Here is a 15,185-nt window from a genome sequence, read left to right on the forward strand (position 1 = left end):
ACCCTTAAAGTTGTTGGCCATACAAACGAATAAGAATAAATAAGCCCATTTATGCTATGAGGTGTTGCTGATGCATTGCTACAGGTGACTACCTTCGCCTGACACCGTCATGTTTGTTAAATAAATGGGAGTACTATAGATTTAACAGCTAGAGCTGTCACAGCTGTCATCTTGCATTTTGCTTTGGAAAATAAATATGCAGATTCACATCAGCTGTTAGGCTGCATCCAACCCTCTCACGCACTTTGTGTTTTTGTTGAGAGTTGACAGAGAGGGAAACAGAGTTTGCTTTTAGTTGCACACATTTAGTTGGTTGGTCAACAGAAAAATATAAAAATTGCCTTACTGGAGTAAGGCTGGAGTGAACTGCCTTACTGATACAGTAAATGCGCCTTTATTCAGTTAACCGCAGAGTGTCTTTAGTCACCGGGTGCGTGGCCCACAGAAGCAAATAACAGCCTGGGCCGCTCATGAGCTCTGGGTCAAAAATCCCCCCACTAGCATTAATATCTGTGGCTGTAAGGACCTCCTGATATAGTTTTTAAAATTAACTTTAAAGATGTCAGTCGCTGCATTTGAAGTATCTTGAGTGGCCGGGCCAGCTTTGTCTACCTCTACCTTTATCTACCTCTGCATGTGCTTTAAAATGTCGGTCGTGCTTCTCAGCTGTAGGCGTGAAACCCACACCCAGAACTCATCAGCCGTGTTAATGCTGGCTGATGCTTTTCTGTTGCTGCTGTGTTGTGCAAAGTCATGTACCCACTACTCCTGCGCACTAAAAAAACATTTTTATCTTAATGAACTTGAAATATTGAACATAATGAATTGTTTGTTTAATTTTATAGTAATTATTATGGGGCAAAAATGTGACAGGGTTTCACCGCTGGGCCGTGCGGGAATTGGAACACCAATGTAAATGAAATCTTCAAGGTTAAACAGTCTTACCGTACAAAATAATCATCAAACTTGCTTATTTGTTCATATGATGCACACAAAGCAATGAACACATGCTCTGCCTCCTTTCTGCTGCGTTCTCCTTGCGCAGTGAGGCGTGCGGTGTCACTTGTAATTGTAAGTGTTGCGCGCTAATTGTTTTTCATTTTTATTCACGTACCCCCAAGTACAATTGGTGTACCCCTGGGGGTACGCATACCCCACTTTGGGAACCTAGGCTTTAAATCATGAGCCATATCATTATCCAAGTTAAAAAATTAAGTTACTGTGTATGTATTGTGTTTACACCCTCTCCTCTTTGCAGTTTAGGGAAACAAAACATGTATCTACCAAAACTTAAAATGCATTTAAAATGCTCCTGCTATAAATGGAACAGTTAAACTACTAAAATGCAGTAGTTTAATGTCATTTAGTTGTATGTTATTTCTGTAATATTGCCGCTAAATTGCAAAAGCCAACATCATACGTAATTGAGAATAGTGTGTTGTGTTAAAATGTTTTTGTTTAGTTTTTTTCCTGGTTAAATATATGGCCATTTAACTCATACAGCATGTCCGAAGGGTCGTCTTTACAATTACTGTCCAAATAAGTTCATAAAAAAGTTCTATGTGGAATTAAGTATCAGGATGAAGGTAACTAATGGTGTTTTAGATTGATTAGTCAGCATTTTTTGTTCATACACTATGGAACACTCCAAATTAATTTAGCCACCTCTGACGTTGACGGCACGATGGACTTAACCTGTGCAATGGGATCACATCAAGGTCCAACTGTATTCTCCCTCTATTGCAAGTGTACTGACCTGACAGTTAATATTAACTCGGTTTCACACTCAGTTTCAAAGTGTGATTGATAAAAATGTTTGCATCACCAGGGTTAAAATGACAGCCGAAAGCCTAGACGATTACGAGGCTCCATAAGACCTGAAGTGGACCAGAAAGAGAACTGGGGCCTCTTTGACAGGAACTCAAAATGTGAGCACAAGAAAAACGTTTTTCACCCACACCCACCCTGAGCAGTGAGGAACTCTTTGGAGGATGTTATCACAGATCAGTGTTTTTCATTCTGTACCTGCGTGCAGACTGAATAGATATCTCACTCTGTCCCCACTTCTTGCATCACCTTTGTGTTCCATTGCTGGCTAAATGTCTTCTTTTTATCCCTTTGTACTGTAATTGTTATGATTGGAAGAAAGCAGGCTAGGGCGAAAGGACGTGAGGCAGCGAGGAAAAGTCCACACTGGACTTCGCTGTTATCTGAAGAAACGGAAATGGAATTGGTCCTGTCGTGTCATGTTTTTGCTGGCAAATGCACTGAAGGAAAAAGCAGGGGGTGTGACCGTGAAGACAAATAAAAATAGATCAACAGAATGAAACTTCATGGATGATAAAAGAAGGAAAAGAAGATAACACAAGGGGAAAAAGAAGAAAGGGATGGAGAATCATTATTCAGATAGCGTTGAATGGAGAGATTTACGTGAGTGTGTTTGTAGGCCTTATTTTCGGATAAATGGCCCGAGTGTTGTATGAAGCAGTAGCAGACTTCCTGTGCCAGCTGACAAACAACAGAGCTCGGAAACACTCACAGCTCAAGCGAATACGATTAACTCAGCCTTTGTGAGTGTGTGTGCATGTGTGTGTTGATCATTATTGAAGTATTCACTTTAGGGAAAAGTGCTCTTTGGTTATCACTAGTCTGTTGTTTTGAAGGTTGAATCAGCATAAACTCACTCACACACACACACACACACACACACACACACGGCACACTGGGATAGTTGGTGACCGACTTGGAATCTCATCTTGGCTTCTGATTGGACAAGCGGTCCAGATTGTTGTATGAGGATTATGGCACAATTGCATTTTGTAATTTGTGCACCACTAGAGAGCAATTGTGTTTGAGCGGTGTAAAGCAAACACAGCGTGCGCGCTGATAGTCAATAAACATTAGCAGTCCTTGAACGGCGTGTGTCGTTCCCAAGGCAACTGGAGCCTCCTGAACCAGCCCAGCTGAAGGAGTAATGTGGAATCGAGGCTACATTAGCATTCATAGCATTGACTTGTGTGTTAGTGTGGTCAAAGTAGTTATTACAAAGACGTACACTCTTACGACCTTTTTTGTGGTTTATCAATAATTTTGCCTTTCCGAAAATTATAAGACATAGATTAATAAATTATTCTTATATTACAATGGTTTATGATTGTAATCTATGAATGAGAGGTGATATTTGTTGTTTCCATCATTTTTAAAAATTATATTGAAAAGCCTAGTGCGTTCATAAAAAAATACAGTCATGTGAAAAAATAAGGGCACACCGTTGCTTGACATTTGTGGCGCACGCAATGAGTGGTGGCAAAAATGCAATGGAAGCATGCTCCCATGCATGTTATCCTCAAAGCTTTATAACAGGAGTGTCCAAAGTGCGGCCTGGGAGCCATTTGAGGCCCACAGCTTGTTTTTTATTGGTCGCGGCACATTCTAAAAATACAAATAACAAGAAAATTAAAAAACAACAGCAAACGTGATGTAACGAGAAAAACATTAGGTATTAATAATACTCATAATCACACAACAACGTAACATTATAATGTAACAATGGAAACAATGTCAATCCAAATAATCAGTTCCAGACCCATGCGTACTTCCTGTACATCCTGATGAGATCAAATTCAATAGCATTTCTTTCTGAAATTGCTGGCACTCGTAACTTTCTTTGGCCCCATGGCAGGTTATGTAGCCATCACACTCAATAAAAAAATGAGTCAACCGTGCATGCAGACTTTCTGCACATCCTGTACAAACTGACTAGTTTGTTACATGCAAAATTGTACACAAATGGGGGCAAAATTTTGGAGAATATTGTCAATGAAAACCGAATCATACGAAAACCGGGGTGTACAAAAGCCGACGTCTTAGCATATCTACACGGTATGGTTTTAACTTGTTCATAAAATAAAAAATATGACATAAATAACATAAAATAAAATAAACAAGACCCCCAAATCCTTAGATTTTTCAGTTTGTGGCCCTTTATGGAAAAAGCCTGGACACCCCTGCTGACTTTGACTATTGTGCAATTAGTGTTAGTCTGCATATATATTTTGGTTGATGGCCGCCATGTTTTTCAACAAGCTTGCTCATAAGACATGTGCTTTCCGGTCCCCTGAAGGTGTGTACCAGATTTTGTGGTGATACATCTGAACACACTAAAGTTACAATTGGTGTTTTGTGGAGAGCATTGAGTTATGTGGGGAAACTGCAAGACAACCCGACTTGTGCCACCATGTGGTGTATTTGCTTGATACAATATCACACAGATAACACAGTAGGAGTAGAAGTGGTAGCTTACGCAAACAAATACAGTACATACATGCATGTGCCCACCTCATGTTGCAGGATACTCCACACCCCCACTCTGACATCCTTGACTTTCACTACTTTCAAGGTTCGATGTGGCACAATTAGTGCATGTGACTGTTTGTTTGCCTTTTTTCAGACTGCTCCTAATTAACACTATTCAGTTTGATAATTAGCCTAATAAGGGAATTCCCTGGGAGCTTGTGTATAATGAGTTTCTGACGGCGTGTGTGTGTGCGTGCGTGCGTGTGTGTTCAGGCTCTAGGATATGTCATCTGTTTTCTGCACAGATAAGAATTTCACTAAGCAGAATCCCTAATCTACTTATCATGTTTATTTTTTGATGCCCTTTCTCTCATTCAGACGTTTAGCTGTGGTGTTTTGGGTTATTTGTAGGTGCTAAATGTCCTTTAGTGCCTGTGCAGTCTGTGTGTGTGTGTGTGCGTGTGCGTGTGTGTGCGCGAAATGTTTGCTCTTTCAATCAATGTTATGGATCCTGTCTTTTGTTGGTGCAGCTAAGCCTTGTGTGGGTGTGTGAAATGAGTATAAATAGCTGCTCCATTCTTCTCCCTGTGGACACACTGACTTCTATCATTGTGTGTTTGTTTCCCCTTTGTGTGTGTGTGTGTGTGTGTGTGTGTGTGTGTGTGTGTGTGTGCACCAGACATGTTTGTCTGTCCTCATTTGAAGCAGAGGATTCCTGTATTCAGTTATTTGCGGAGATGGACTTGTTTGAAGGACGCTTATTTATTTCAGCTTTTTTTCTTTATTTTGCAAAAGTGAAAGCAAAAGTTCACTTTTTGTTTTTGATTCAATTAGGCTCCGGTTTCCGTACCCCTGCATCTTTGTTTCCTGATAGACTGGTTTTATGAGACACATTTATGGAAACTCACAATGTGTAATTGTGCCTCATTGAATGCCACTTGAGCACAGAGCAATTATGATGTAGCAGAGACATGCAGAGATGCTGTCTTTTTAATGACAATGGAAAATAAATATCATAATGAATAAAATGTGATGATGTCTTATGAAGCCTGACTGTCATTGTTTTAATTTGAGCCAGGCTCACTCATGCAAATATGTGAAATCCGAAAGTAATTAAAAAAAAGTGTGCAGTTGTTGTTGCAGTGTTTAGAGTCATTATTGTGTGTTCATCAGTTTAGTGTCAATTGTGTGAATGTGAGCAGAGAGTCCAGTATAAACCTATACACCCCACAATTCATCTTCCTACTTCTGTCAGCAGTCATATCATCCATGAACATCAGTGAGCATGCTCCATTAGCAGCCATACATGTCCATGTCACAACACTGCCTCCATCATATGTCAAACATGATTTAGTATGCTTTGGATCATGAGCTCTTCCTGTCCTCCTCTATACTTTTCTCTTCCCACCACTCTAATGCAAATCAACCTTTGTTTCTTCTGTCCGGAGAGTCTGATTCCAGAAGACTTTTTAGTTTTCTGGGAAAGTCCAATCAGGCATTTATGTGCATGAATGTTAGCAGTGAGGTAGATGTCTCTTGATTTTTGACAATGACAGTGAATGTTCTTGACTTCTGTTTTATTCTTTGAGGAAACATTGTCTTCTATCCACTTTTAGTTGTGTTCTGTTGCATTGCAGGCATTTTGGATTTCATCCTGGTACCCGCAATCAAACAGCTGTCAATACCTGATATCAACAGCAAGCAAGGCGGCAAGGGAACGGACCACACGTGGCCAGTTAGTCAACCTCTTCTGTGTCCGGTGTCATTGAAGACTAAGAGTGACAACTTTTTCACTTCCTGATACAGTATTGATATTGCAGCCTTGAGTATCGTTCGATACCAATGTCAATCCGATCCGATATCAGCACGAATGAAACATACTTTTATTATTTATTTTGTATTGTGGAATGTTAAAAAAGACTTGGTCAAGCGATATTACCCGAATAGGGAAGAATAGTCGGCAACAGTAAGTATGAGAAAAACTCCCGCTTTGTGGTGTTTCAGACGGAGTTGATTGTTTGGGCAGAGTGGAGCTTTGTTTATTTGCCTCTGTGGTCTTGCCAGGATATTCTCATGCTGTTTTTTGTGGTGCTGCTTTGGATGTGCGATGGGGTTGGTTGTGTTGAACTTCCCTGGTTCTTTGCAAACGCAGGGGGTTCTTCGTCTTTTTTGGACTGTAATGAAAAATATTGCCGACATCACTCCTGGTCCTTGCTACTTAGTTAGCACCCGTTGTTGTTGTGATCACGTGGGCTCTATCTGGGCGATGCTGGGGTCCTGGAGCAGAGTCTGCAGTTGGACTGCTTGTATTAGAGTGCTATTTATTATTAGAGATTTTAGATGCAGGCTGATATGATCCGCTATTTGTGTTTTTTGCTGATATTGGACCAATATTGGATATTAATATTGGATCGGGACACCCCTATTTATGACCCTGAAAATGGTCTGTAAGAGCTGTAAATCCTAAATGGTTCATATTTGCAAATCCCTTTTAATTAAAGCTTAAAGTCCAAATCCATTGGGGTTGTGTATGAAATCATAAAAACCGTGATTGTTCAAATACTTCTGGACTAACTGTAGATACCTGATGATGTAAATGACAAGACTCTACTGTACAATTTGACCTTTCGTATTTCTATGCAATTTATTTTTAGTGTGCTAACCACATGGCATACCAGCTACATGCCTGTCGTTTCCTCCTTTTTGTCAATAATTGTATTAAAAGACCCTCAATAGGGTGTGTGCTTCCACGCCATCGTGTAAAGGTTATCACAAGGTGCTCCAAGCTAGTGCAGAATTTCATCCAGTTCTTTATGGAAGATGACCTCAGTGATGATCTCAAGCCCTGAAATGCACCAGGACAAACAGAGACAGGGAGGTGTTAGTGTTAGTGGGTGGTGGGTCTTGCTCAAACCATGTTCTTAGTAGTACAAGCCTTTTTTTGTGCTGTGTGTGCACTATTTGTTCATGCATTTGTCCTTGTGATGCGACAACTCTCCCCTAAGCAGTTCTACGATGCACTTTTCCTTTTATTACTCTATCATCGATATGTGTGTGTCTTTGTTCACATTGGAACAGCGGTGTGTTGTAAGTGTCACCCCCTGAAGATTGACCTCTGGGTTTATTAGCCTGCGCAGAGGTAGACACAATGCTCCAATAGTGTTGGCTCATCGTGTTTTCTGCATCTTAAAGTGATTACCTCCACACACAAAAGAGGCCAATGTGACCACATGACTATGCGACAGATCTTATGTTTAATGTACATTGCAATTTCTGAGAGCGTTTTTCTTGGCAGGAAGTGAACCAACACTTAGACAAATTGAACTCACGCTGCTCTTAACGCACGTTGTTTGCAAAGGTCCCTTTTAGGCAAATAACAGCACTGCACAGCTTGTATCAGCATATTGCAGATGACTTGTTTTTTCTAAGAGGTTAAAGTATGAAAATTTTAATTACTTTGGTTTCTTTTTGTCAGCGAGTTTAAATATTATAAGCCCTGTGCTGTTTCAGACTCATCAAACCTGAGGTTATTTTATACCTGTGAGGTAAGATGAAAGTAATTAAATGCGATGAACTAGCGGTCAGGACTGAAAACTTGACGTTTTGAGTAGTGAGCTTTATAGAGAGAGCATTAACAACTTATGAGGATGGCTAATCCATTTCCCTTAAAGTAGGCCTTTATCACAACCTCAGGAGTCTGTCTTTAGAATGCTTTTTCGTATACACTCACCAGCCATTACATTAGGTACACAAGCTTATGGCATCCAATACAAGAGCTCCATCACAAATGCAAAATGAAAAGCAATACGTGCCCCTGTCATCGATCTTCATGGATTATCCAATTAATCGACAACTATTTTGGTATTTGTTTAATCATCTGATTTCAACCTCTCAAATGTACGCTATACTGAAATGCAAATATAAATATTTTCAAAATGTCGTCATCATCATCCATGTAGGGCCTCATAGATTACTTGATTACCGTAATCGAACCAATAAGCTTCTGATTAATTGAAGACATTTTCAGAAAATAATCATTGGTTGCAGCCATGCATAATTTGAGGTATAATTCCAGTCTATATATAAATAGCCAGCTGATGGAAGTCTAGCTATGCCAGCCATATGAGATCACGTTTAAATGGATTATTGTTGTGCACAACAGGAAGACGTCGTCCTGTGAATTACAATTGATTTACATGCTTCATGAAAACAGCACAGCCAGCTCTTTGTCATCACACCCATTCCATTATTGATATACACAGCAAATAATAATACTTCATTCACTGATAGGGTGTGTCTTTCTCTGTCCTGAAAGGATACGTCCTCAGATGGCCAAGGAGAAGATTGAGGGCTGCCATGTGTGCACGCTGGTCACACCCGGAGAGCCGCAAGTCCTCCTGGGAAAGGACAAGGCCTTCACTTACGACTTTGTTTTTGATGTCGACTCTGAGCAGCAAAACATCTACCAAGCGTGTGTGCACAAACTCATTGAGGGCTGCTTTGAGGGCTACAATGCCACGGTGTTTGCTTATGGACAGGTAAGTCGCACAGGCTTCTACTGTAACAACCGTCCTGTGTGATCCTGTCACTTGCGCCAGGTGTTATCACATGCTTGCCATTGAGTGATCCCCATTTCCATTAGTGAGGAACAAAGCAGCAGCAGTGCACTTTTAGACTGCTTTATAACAGGCTTTTGACACATTTTCATCCATGCAGCTAAATAAATAGTGGCCCAGACCACTGTTGTCTCTCAATAATCTTTGTGTATTCCCACCTGTAGCGTGAGCATGTGATTGGATCACCCAGGGTGTGTGTTTGTCTAAAAACGGTTTATGCTTCAACAGTTTGGATTATTTGGGGTTTTAAATGTCTGTGGATGCAGGTGGAGTATGCTTGTACAGGCTATGCTTGTAAAACATACTCTCTACCAAAATGCTGAAAATGCATAAATGTAATTTGGAGCCGGTCTCACAAAAAGTGGTGTGAAAAAATGTTTGCCCCCTTCCTGATTTCCTATTATTTTGCGTGGTTGTCAGACTTAAATGTTTCAGATCATCAAACAAATGTAAATATTATAAGAATATAAGAAGAAAGCAAAATAGTTCTTGCACGTCATTAAGCATGAAAACATTTAATAAAATAATTTTGCAACAAATTTAATTGCTCTGTTAAGTAACACTGTAGTAGTCTATGGTCATACATTTCTAGTTTAATTAAGCAGCATTACTTGTAGCGTATTGTATGTATATTAAAATGCAGGTTTTTGTTTGTAAATATGTATGATAAATAATTGAAGTTGACTGCTTTATGCAGACAGGCTCCGGGAAGACCTACACCATGGGGACTGGTTTTGATGTGAATCTGAGCCCACTGGAGCAGGGCATCATCCCACGTGCTGTTCACCAGCTCTTTGAAGGCATCGAGATCAGGAAGGAGCACGCCAAGGAGGCTGGCACCCAGCCCCCTGAATTTAAAGTCAGCGCCCAGTTTCTCGAGGTACTTGACCAATAGGATTGGATATACTGTATGCATGTGTGTTTGGTGGGATGGCCCTTATTAACTCTAACCAGATGAGACAAAAAGGGGAAACAAGAGAATCAGCCCCCTCTTCCACAAAAAGGCAGTGACAAGCTGATGACAGATGGGCAGGAGAGTCTGCAGTGCTTTGTCCTGACGAATGCTGGCCATTACGTCTGACATTAGTCTTCATCACTTTGGGCTGGAAGACGAATAAGACCGAGGGATGAGTGGGAAAGACGGAAGCCTGTCTCGGAGCAATGAGATCAAATGGCAGCTAAGGTTTCTGATGAACGTTTTTGCTTCCTCTGGATGTCAGTGAAAGCATGGGTGCATCATTTGATTATGTTTTAAATGAATTCTATTACTGTAATAATTTCATTGGGTACGCATGTCTGTTTTTGCTGTGTTGCTTTCTGTTGGTGGCGTATTCTTTCCCAGGTTAAAAGGTTATCTCTGTTGATGGTAAACAGATGTGTGCGTGTGTGTCTGTGTGGTTGGCAGTAGGTGGGAACAGCTGAGCCTTCAGCTGACCTGTGACCTATGGCCTCATTGGTATATTAGGCCACTCTTTTGACCTATTGGGCAAACAAGCTGTTTAAATAAGAAGCACATCATGAAAATGGCTGATAAGTACAACATTACATTTTACGTTTTCTGATTTAAAGATCACCCGTTATGTTCATCTCTCTTTATTGTAGCTTTACAATGAGGAGATTCTGGACTTGTTTGATGGTGCAAGAGATCCAGACAGTCGAAGCAGGAAGTCCAACATAAAAATTCACGAGGATGCTAGCGGGAGCATCTACACCACTGGGGTCACTTCTAGACTTGTACACTCCAAGGAAGAGGTGAGCGCATATGTGTCCAATGTCTTTGTCCTTCATAGATAATACTGCATATTTGTTCATGAGACACGTCATGAGAAGATCCAACATAAGAGATGCATCAAAAAGTCTGTCTTTACTAAAGATAATGCTGAGTTTTGAGGAACACTATCAGAGAGCTATTCATTTACAATTTGTTGATTATTGTTGCTGTAGTTTGCAGTGGTGTCGTACAGTACACTGCATCATACAGACCATTTCTAAGGTTTTGGGTACATTACAGCAACATATTTAAAATACCTCACTATCATGCAGTGTCAATCAAAACACATAATTTTTGATACACAGTAGCTGCTGTCGTGGATCTTATCAAATTGTGCAAGTAATCTTAAAGTACAGAAGTTTACAGCTACATCAATGTTGTCTTTCGATCCAGTTGGACCTTTTCAGTATGCAATACGGGAATAAACCCTGATGAGGGGGTCACTGCCAGAGATCCCCATGAGCACTATCCCAAAAGTCAACAACTGTCTGTTGGTCAGCTGTCAAAAACGACAATGAGGTTGGGCTTAACAATGGAGACTTGGCCTTTTAATCGCCACTGATTTTGACTGATGATTAGTGGTTAGATTATTTTTTCTTTCGGAGCTGGTTTGTACATTGACAGACATCTTCAGCGGGAATACATGTCAAAAAGGGAAATACATCAAGAGCAAGGATGTTACGAGGTTAGGGGCAGACTGAATGTTTTTATCAATGGAGGAGAATGACAGATTAATTGTAACATTTAGTCTTCTACCAAGGTCCAACAATCCTAAAATGGATCACCAACTTCACATATGCATTGAAGGAACCCCCCACGTAATCTCATATTTCCAAATTCAAATTACAGGTACATTTCTGGGAAAATTATGGCTGTAAAGCACAGATCTGAATTGTCATCACGCATCATGCCTATTAGACTCAGTTCAGTGAGCACCAAAGGATTCATTCTGTGTATGTGTTTTCCTTTTTCTTTGGCTTTTTGCAATAGAAACGACCATGGACCACGTTAGGTGACGTAAGCGCATTCAAAGCAGTATGACTATAAAATTTAAAAAAACAAAACAAAAAAAAAAACAGGCATTTTGGTTCCGGTGTCACCTTATGCTTTGGACCTTGTTAAAAAAAAAAAGGCTTTTAAAATGTTTATTAATTCTTTTTTTTTTTTTTTTTTTTTTTTTTTTTTTTACATTTTACAGTGGTTAACTTCTTTTTACACTTGTGACAAATTATAATGTTAGAAAAAGAGATACTGAGCTACATCTATACTTTTACTCTTTACCAATTGTCATTAAAGGTAATAAAGTGTTAAAGTTTACTGTGATTTAATGTTAGTGATTCTTAATTGTTAACTTATTTTACACTTTGTATGACAGCTAAATGTTATTTTTTTTCCTTAACACATATCCCGTACAGTTAATAAATTAATTTTTTGTATTATTTGACAAATTAGTCACCTTATCTTCACCATCAGAGATTTGAGTGTCCATAGTTCAGGCACTTTCACAAATTTTGGCAGTAAAATTCATGCATTTGTCACTGGAAAATGTTGAAAACATGACCTAAATGTCCTTCCACAAAGTTTCATCACACAGGGGTAAATAGTTATTGCAATAATCCTACTAAATAAACAACCAAATGTTGAGGGCAGCCGGTAATTCCAGCCAATTAGAAAAGACTGATCATCATAATAGTTTTTAAGACTGCATATTGTTAAACTGGAGCAGAAAAATACATGCGCTTTCTCTTCCCGCGTACAGCCTGGTGCATTGAATTCCCAACATTGGAGACAGCTTAGAGACAAGTGAGTCAGATTGATGCTCCTATGAGGAATAACATGTCAAAACAGAACGAGGGCAGAGCTGTGCATTTGTGTTGTATGCATGTAAAATTCTTATAAGATGTGTAAATATTGAATTTCTTCCCTCAGAGTGGGATTTGTTCTCCAAACAAAGTTCAGCGGCAGTTCAGAGAGACAGAAGGGATGTAGTGTGCATTAGGTGGTTCATCTTCATTTCATATTAAAAGTAGTAACTTAATATCTACCATCTTGTGTGTGTGTGTGTGTAGCTATTGCAGTGTCTGAAGCTTGGCGCTCTGTCCCGCACCACTGCCAGCACGCAGATGAACGCCCAAAGCTCGCGCTCACACGCTATCTTCACCATCCACCTCTGTCAGATGAGAGTCTGCCAACCGCTACAAATGGTGAGCCATGCTGCAGGATGAAGGGATCGGGGGTAAAAAATAAAAAATAAGACAAAGCATGAGAGGGAGGTTCATTGCGAGTCTCATCAGAGTTTCATCATAATCTGCTTTTACATATAAATCTGTCATTGGGCAGAGGAAGGAGGATTAGGATTAATGAGTGGATAGAAGAGGCAGGTAAGGGTAAGAAAGGAAAAAAAGCAGTACATTCTGAAAATGGTGAAATAAGGATCAAATCAAAAAATGACAAAATATTGCTTGAAGAGTGACTATTTAGATGAAGAGCATCAAAGTGAATTGGAGCTATTTATTTCATAGCAATGAACTATTTGACTTAATAAAATATAATTTGCATATTTGAATAACCCTGCTTATAAAACATTTCTGTTTCTTTCTGTTTATTTATTCTCCTTCTGCTATAAGAAAACAGAATTGTTTATAGCATACCACCAACTAATATGATAAAGTACAATAATAATGTATATGTGTATTAAATATATGACTAAATACAGCTATACTTTGCTGCAGAAGTTCACAGAGTTTAAAAATGTACTGTATTGCTGGGTTGCAACTGAGCATACACCCTGCTGCTCGATCGGCGCATGCTTAGTTACCTTTCCTTAAATTGCATTTCCTTAATTTGGGGGGATCGGCGATCGGCCGATCCTTACATATGAAACCGATCTTATCCGCCGATCTTATCTATTTGCGCAAATGTCTGAAAGTCAGTCACTGTCCCGTTTTGCTCTGCCAGAAAGACAGCTAGCAATCAAGCTATGGCTGAAAGCTAAAGCTACCTGGGGCAAAGAGCCAGACGGGGGCCCGCTGTTAGCGCTTATCAGCAGTGAAAAGAGCAAATCTACTATGAGGAAAATGATGGAGTTCAAGGCTTTGGACAGCCAGCCATTGTTGGTCGCTGTGCACTTTAGTTTTGATAAGAGGTTCAAAAAATGTGAAAAATAAAAGACTAAAGGAACTTTCAAAACTTGTCATTTATATTTGAGAAAACTACCTCATGTGCAGTTAAAACAACAAGTTTATATTGTTTCACGGGTATTGCTCAATGTTTTTTTAACAAAATAAGATTGGAACATTGAAGGTGTATGCTGTCGTTTGTTAAAGAAAATTGGTATCGGCCAAAATCAGGCCTTTTAAGGATTGGTGATCAGCCAAAAAAATTGTAATTGGTGCCCCCCTAGTTTCAACCACGTGACCTAGAGGCAGTCCACGTCGCTTCCGGGTTTGATGAGGGAAATTAATTCAATACACCACCGTTCAGCTGCCATAAAGATGCGCCAATGTCAGAGTATTTGAAATTTTTAGAGCCGAATATACAGGCCTGATGTCTTCAAAAAGTAGCTGAATGTGATGGAGTGGATCCAGACACTCGTATGAAGAAAGACTTTGCAGAAGATTGAAAAGATTTTCCCAACATCACCGAAGTCGACACTTCAAACGGTCAAATTCCAGTGGCCCACACTTCCTCCTACAATCAACAAGGAATTTAAGAATGACAAAAGTATGGAGGAAAATCATTTCTTGAAATCTGGTTGGGTGCACGAATTAGACATCAAGGCCATGAAAGACAACGTTGGACTTATTTGTGCGTGGTTAAGTACCTTATTTCATGGTTGCTGATGCATACCGTTAGATATTTGTTTATCACCATTCTTTATTTTTGTTTATTTTGTTGTAAAGCAATTAGGCACAGTCCGGCCATATGCACGCTCAGTATCTTTGTACAATGGTTGGCAGATTAATGCGAATAACGCTGCATGCTGTTGCAATGATTGGCTCCGATTGTGTGACTGTGCATGGTGTGTACCATAGAGACACGAAATAATTGAAAACAAGGCGATCAAACAGCAGTGAACATTTATCTTCCGTATCAGGCATAATGGATGTAACAGATGAAAATAGCGCTTCCAAAATGTCTGTCTGCATTCTTACGCCAAGTCAGTCTGCAGGGGTACATTGCTGTACGTGTCCTTCATTGTTATTCCATGAGGGTGTCGGTGATGATGTTGTATATATGATATGTTGTGAGGCAATTTTTTGTGCATTTCCCCATTTTCGTGAGCATTTTTGAGTTCCAACAATATTTTACCTCTGGGTTTAGTATAAATTTAGCTTGTTGTGGTCCACTCCACTCCAAGAGACAGGTTCAGGTTCAATTTTCTTTGCATTTTTTGGTTGTTCATTGAACTTTTTCACTCTGTGATGGATTTTCACATGCGAGAACAGCTCATTTATGCAGCATTTATGCAGACGTCTAGCTATGACTATGCTTGTTTGCCT

General features: G+C 39.7%; 1 protein-coding gene across 6 annotated transcripts in view; it reads left to right on the top strand.

Moving 5' to 3' along the window:
- Positions 1-15,185, top strand: part of kif21b (kinesin family member 21B) — a 79,983-nt gene that overhangs the window by 17,228 nt on the left and 47,570 nt on the right. For 5 of the 6 annotated variants that reach the window (XM_054784009.1, XM_054784012.1, XM_054784010.1 and 2 more), the window contains exons 2-5: positions 8,612-8,834; positions 9,610-9,792; positions 10,515-10,664; positions 12,753-12,887. In XM_054784009.1, coding sequence (XP_054639984.1) covers positions 8,612-8,834; positions 9,610-9,792; positions 10,515-10,664; positions 12,753-12,887 — 691 coding nt within the window. Of the gene's footprint in view, positions 1-2,092; positions 2,431-8,611; positions 8,835-9,609; positions 9,793-10,514; positions 10,665-12,752; positions 12,888-15,185 lie in introns of those variants that run through there. The other variant, XM_054784011.1, reaches the window with a different exon arrangement.

This window comes from Dunckerocampus dactyliophorus, chromosome 8 (genome assembly GCF_027744805.1).
Source record: "Dunckerocampus dactyliophorus isolate RoL2022-P2 chromosome 8, RoL_Ddac_1.1, whole genome shotgun sequence".
NCBI lineage: Eukaryota > Metazoa > Chordata > Actinopteri > Syngnathiformes > Syngnathidae > Dunckerocampus > Dunckerocampus dactyliophorus.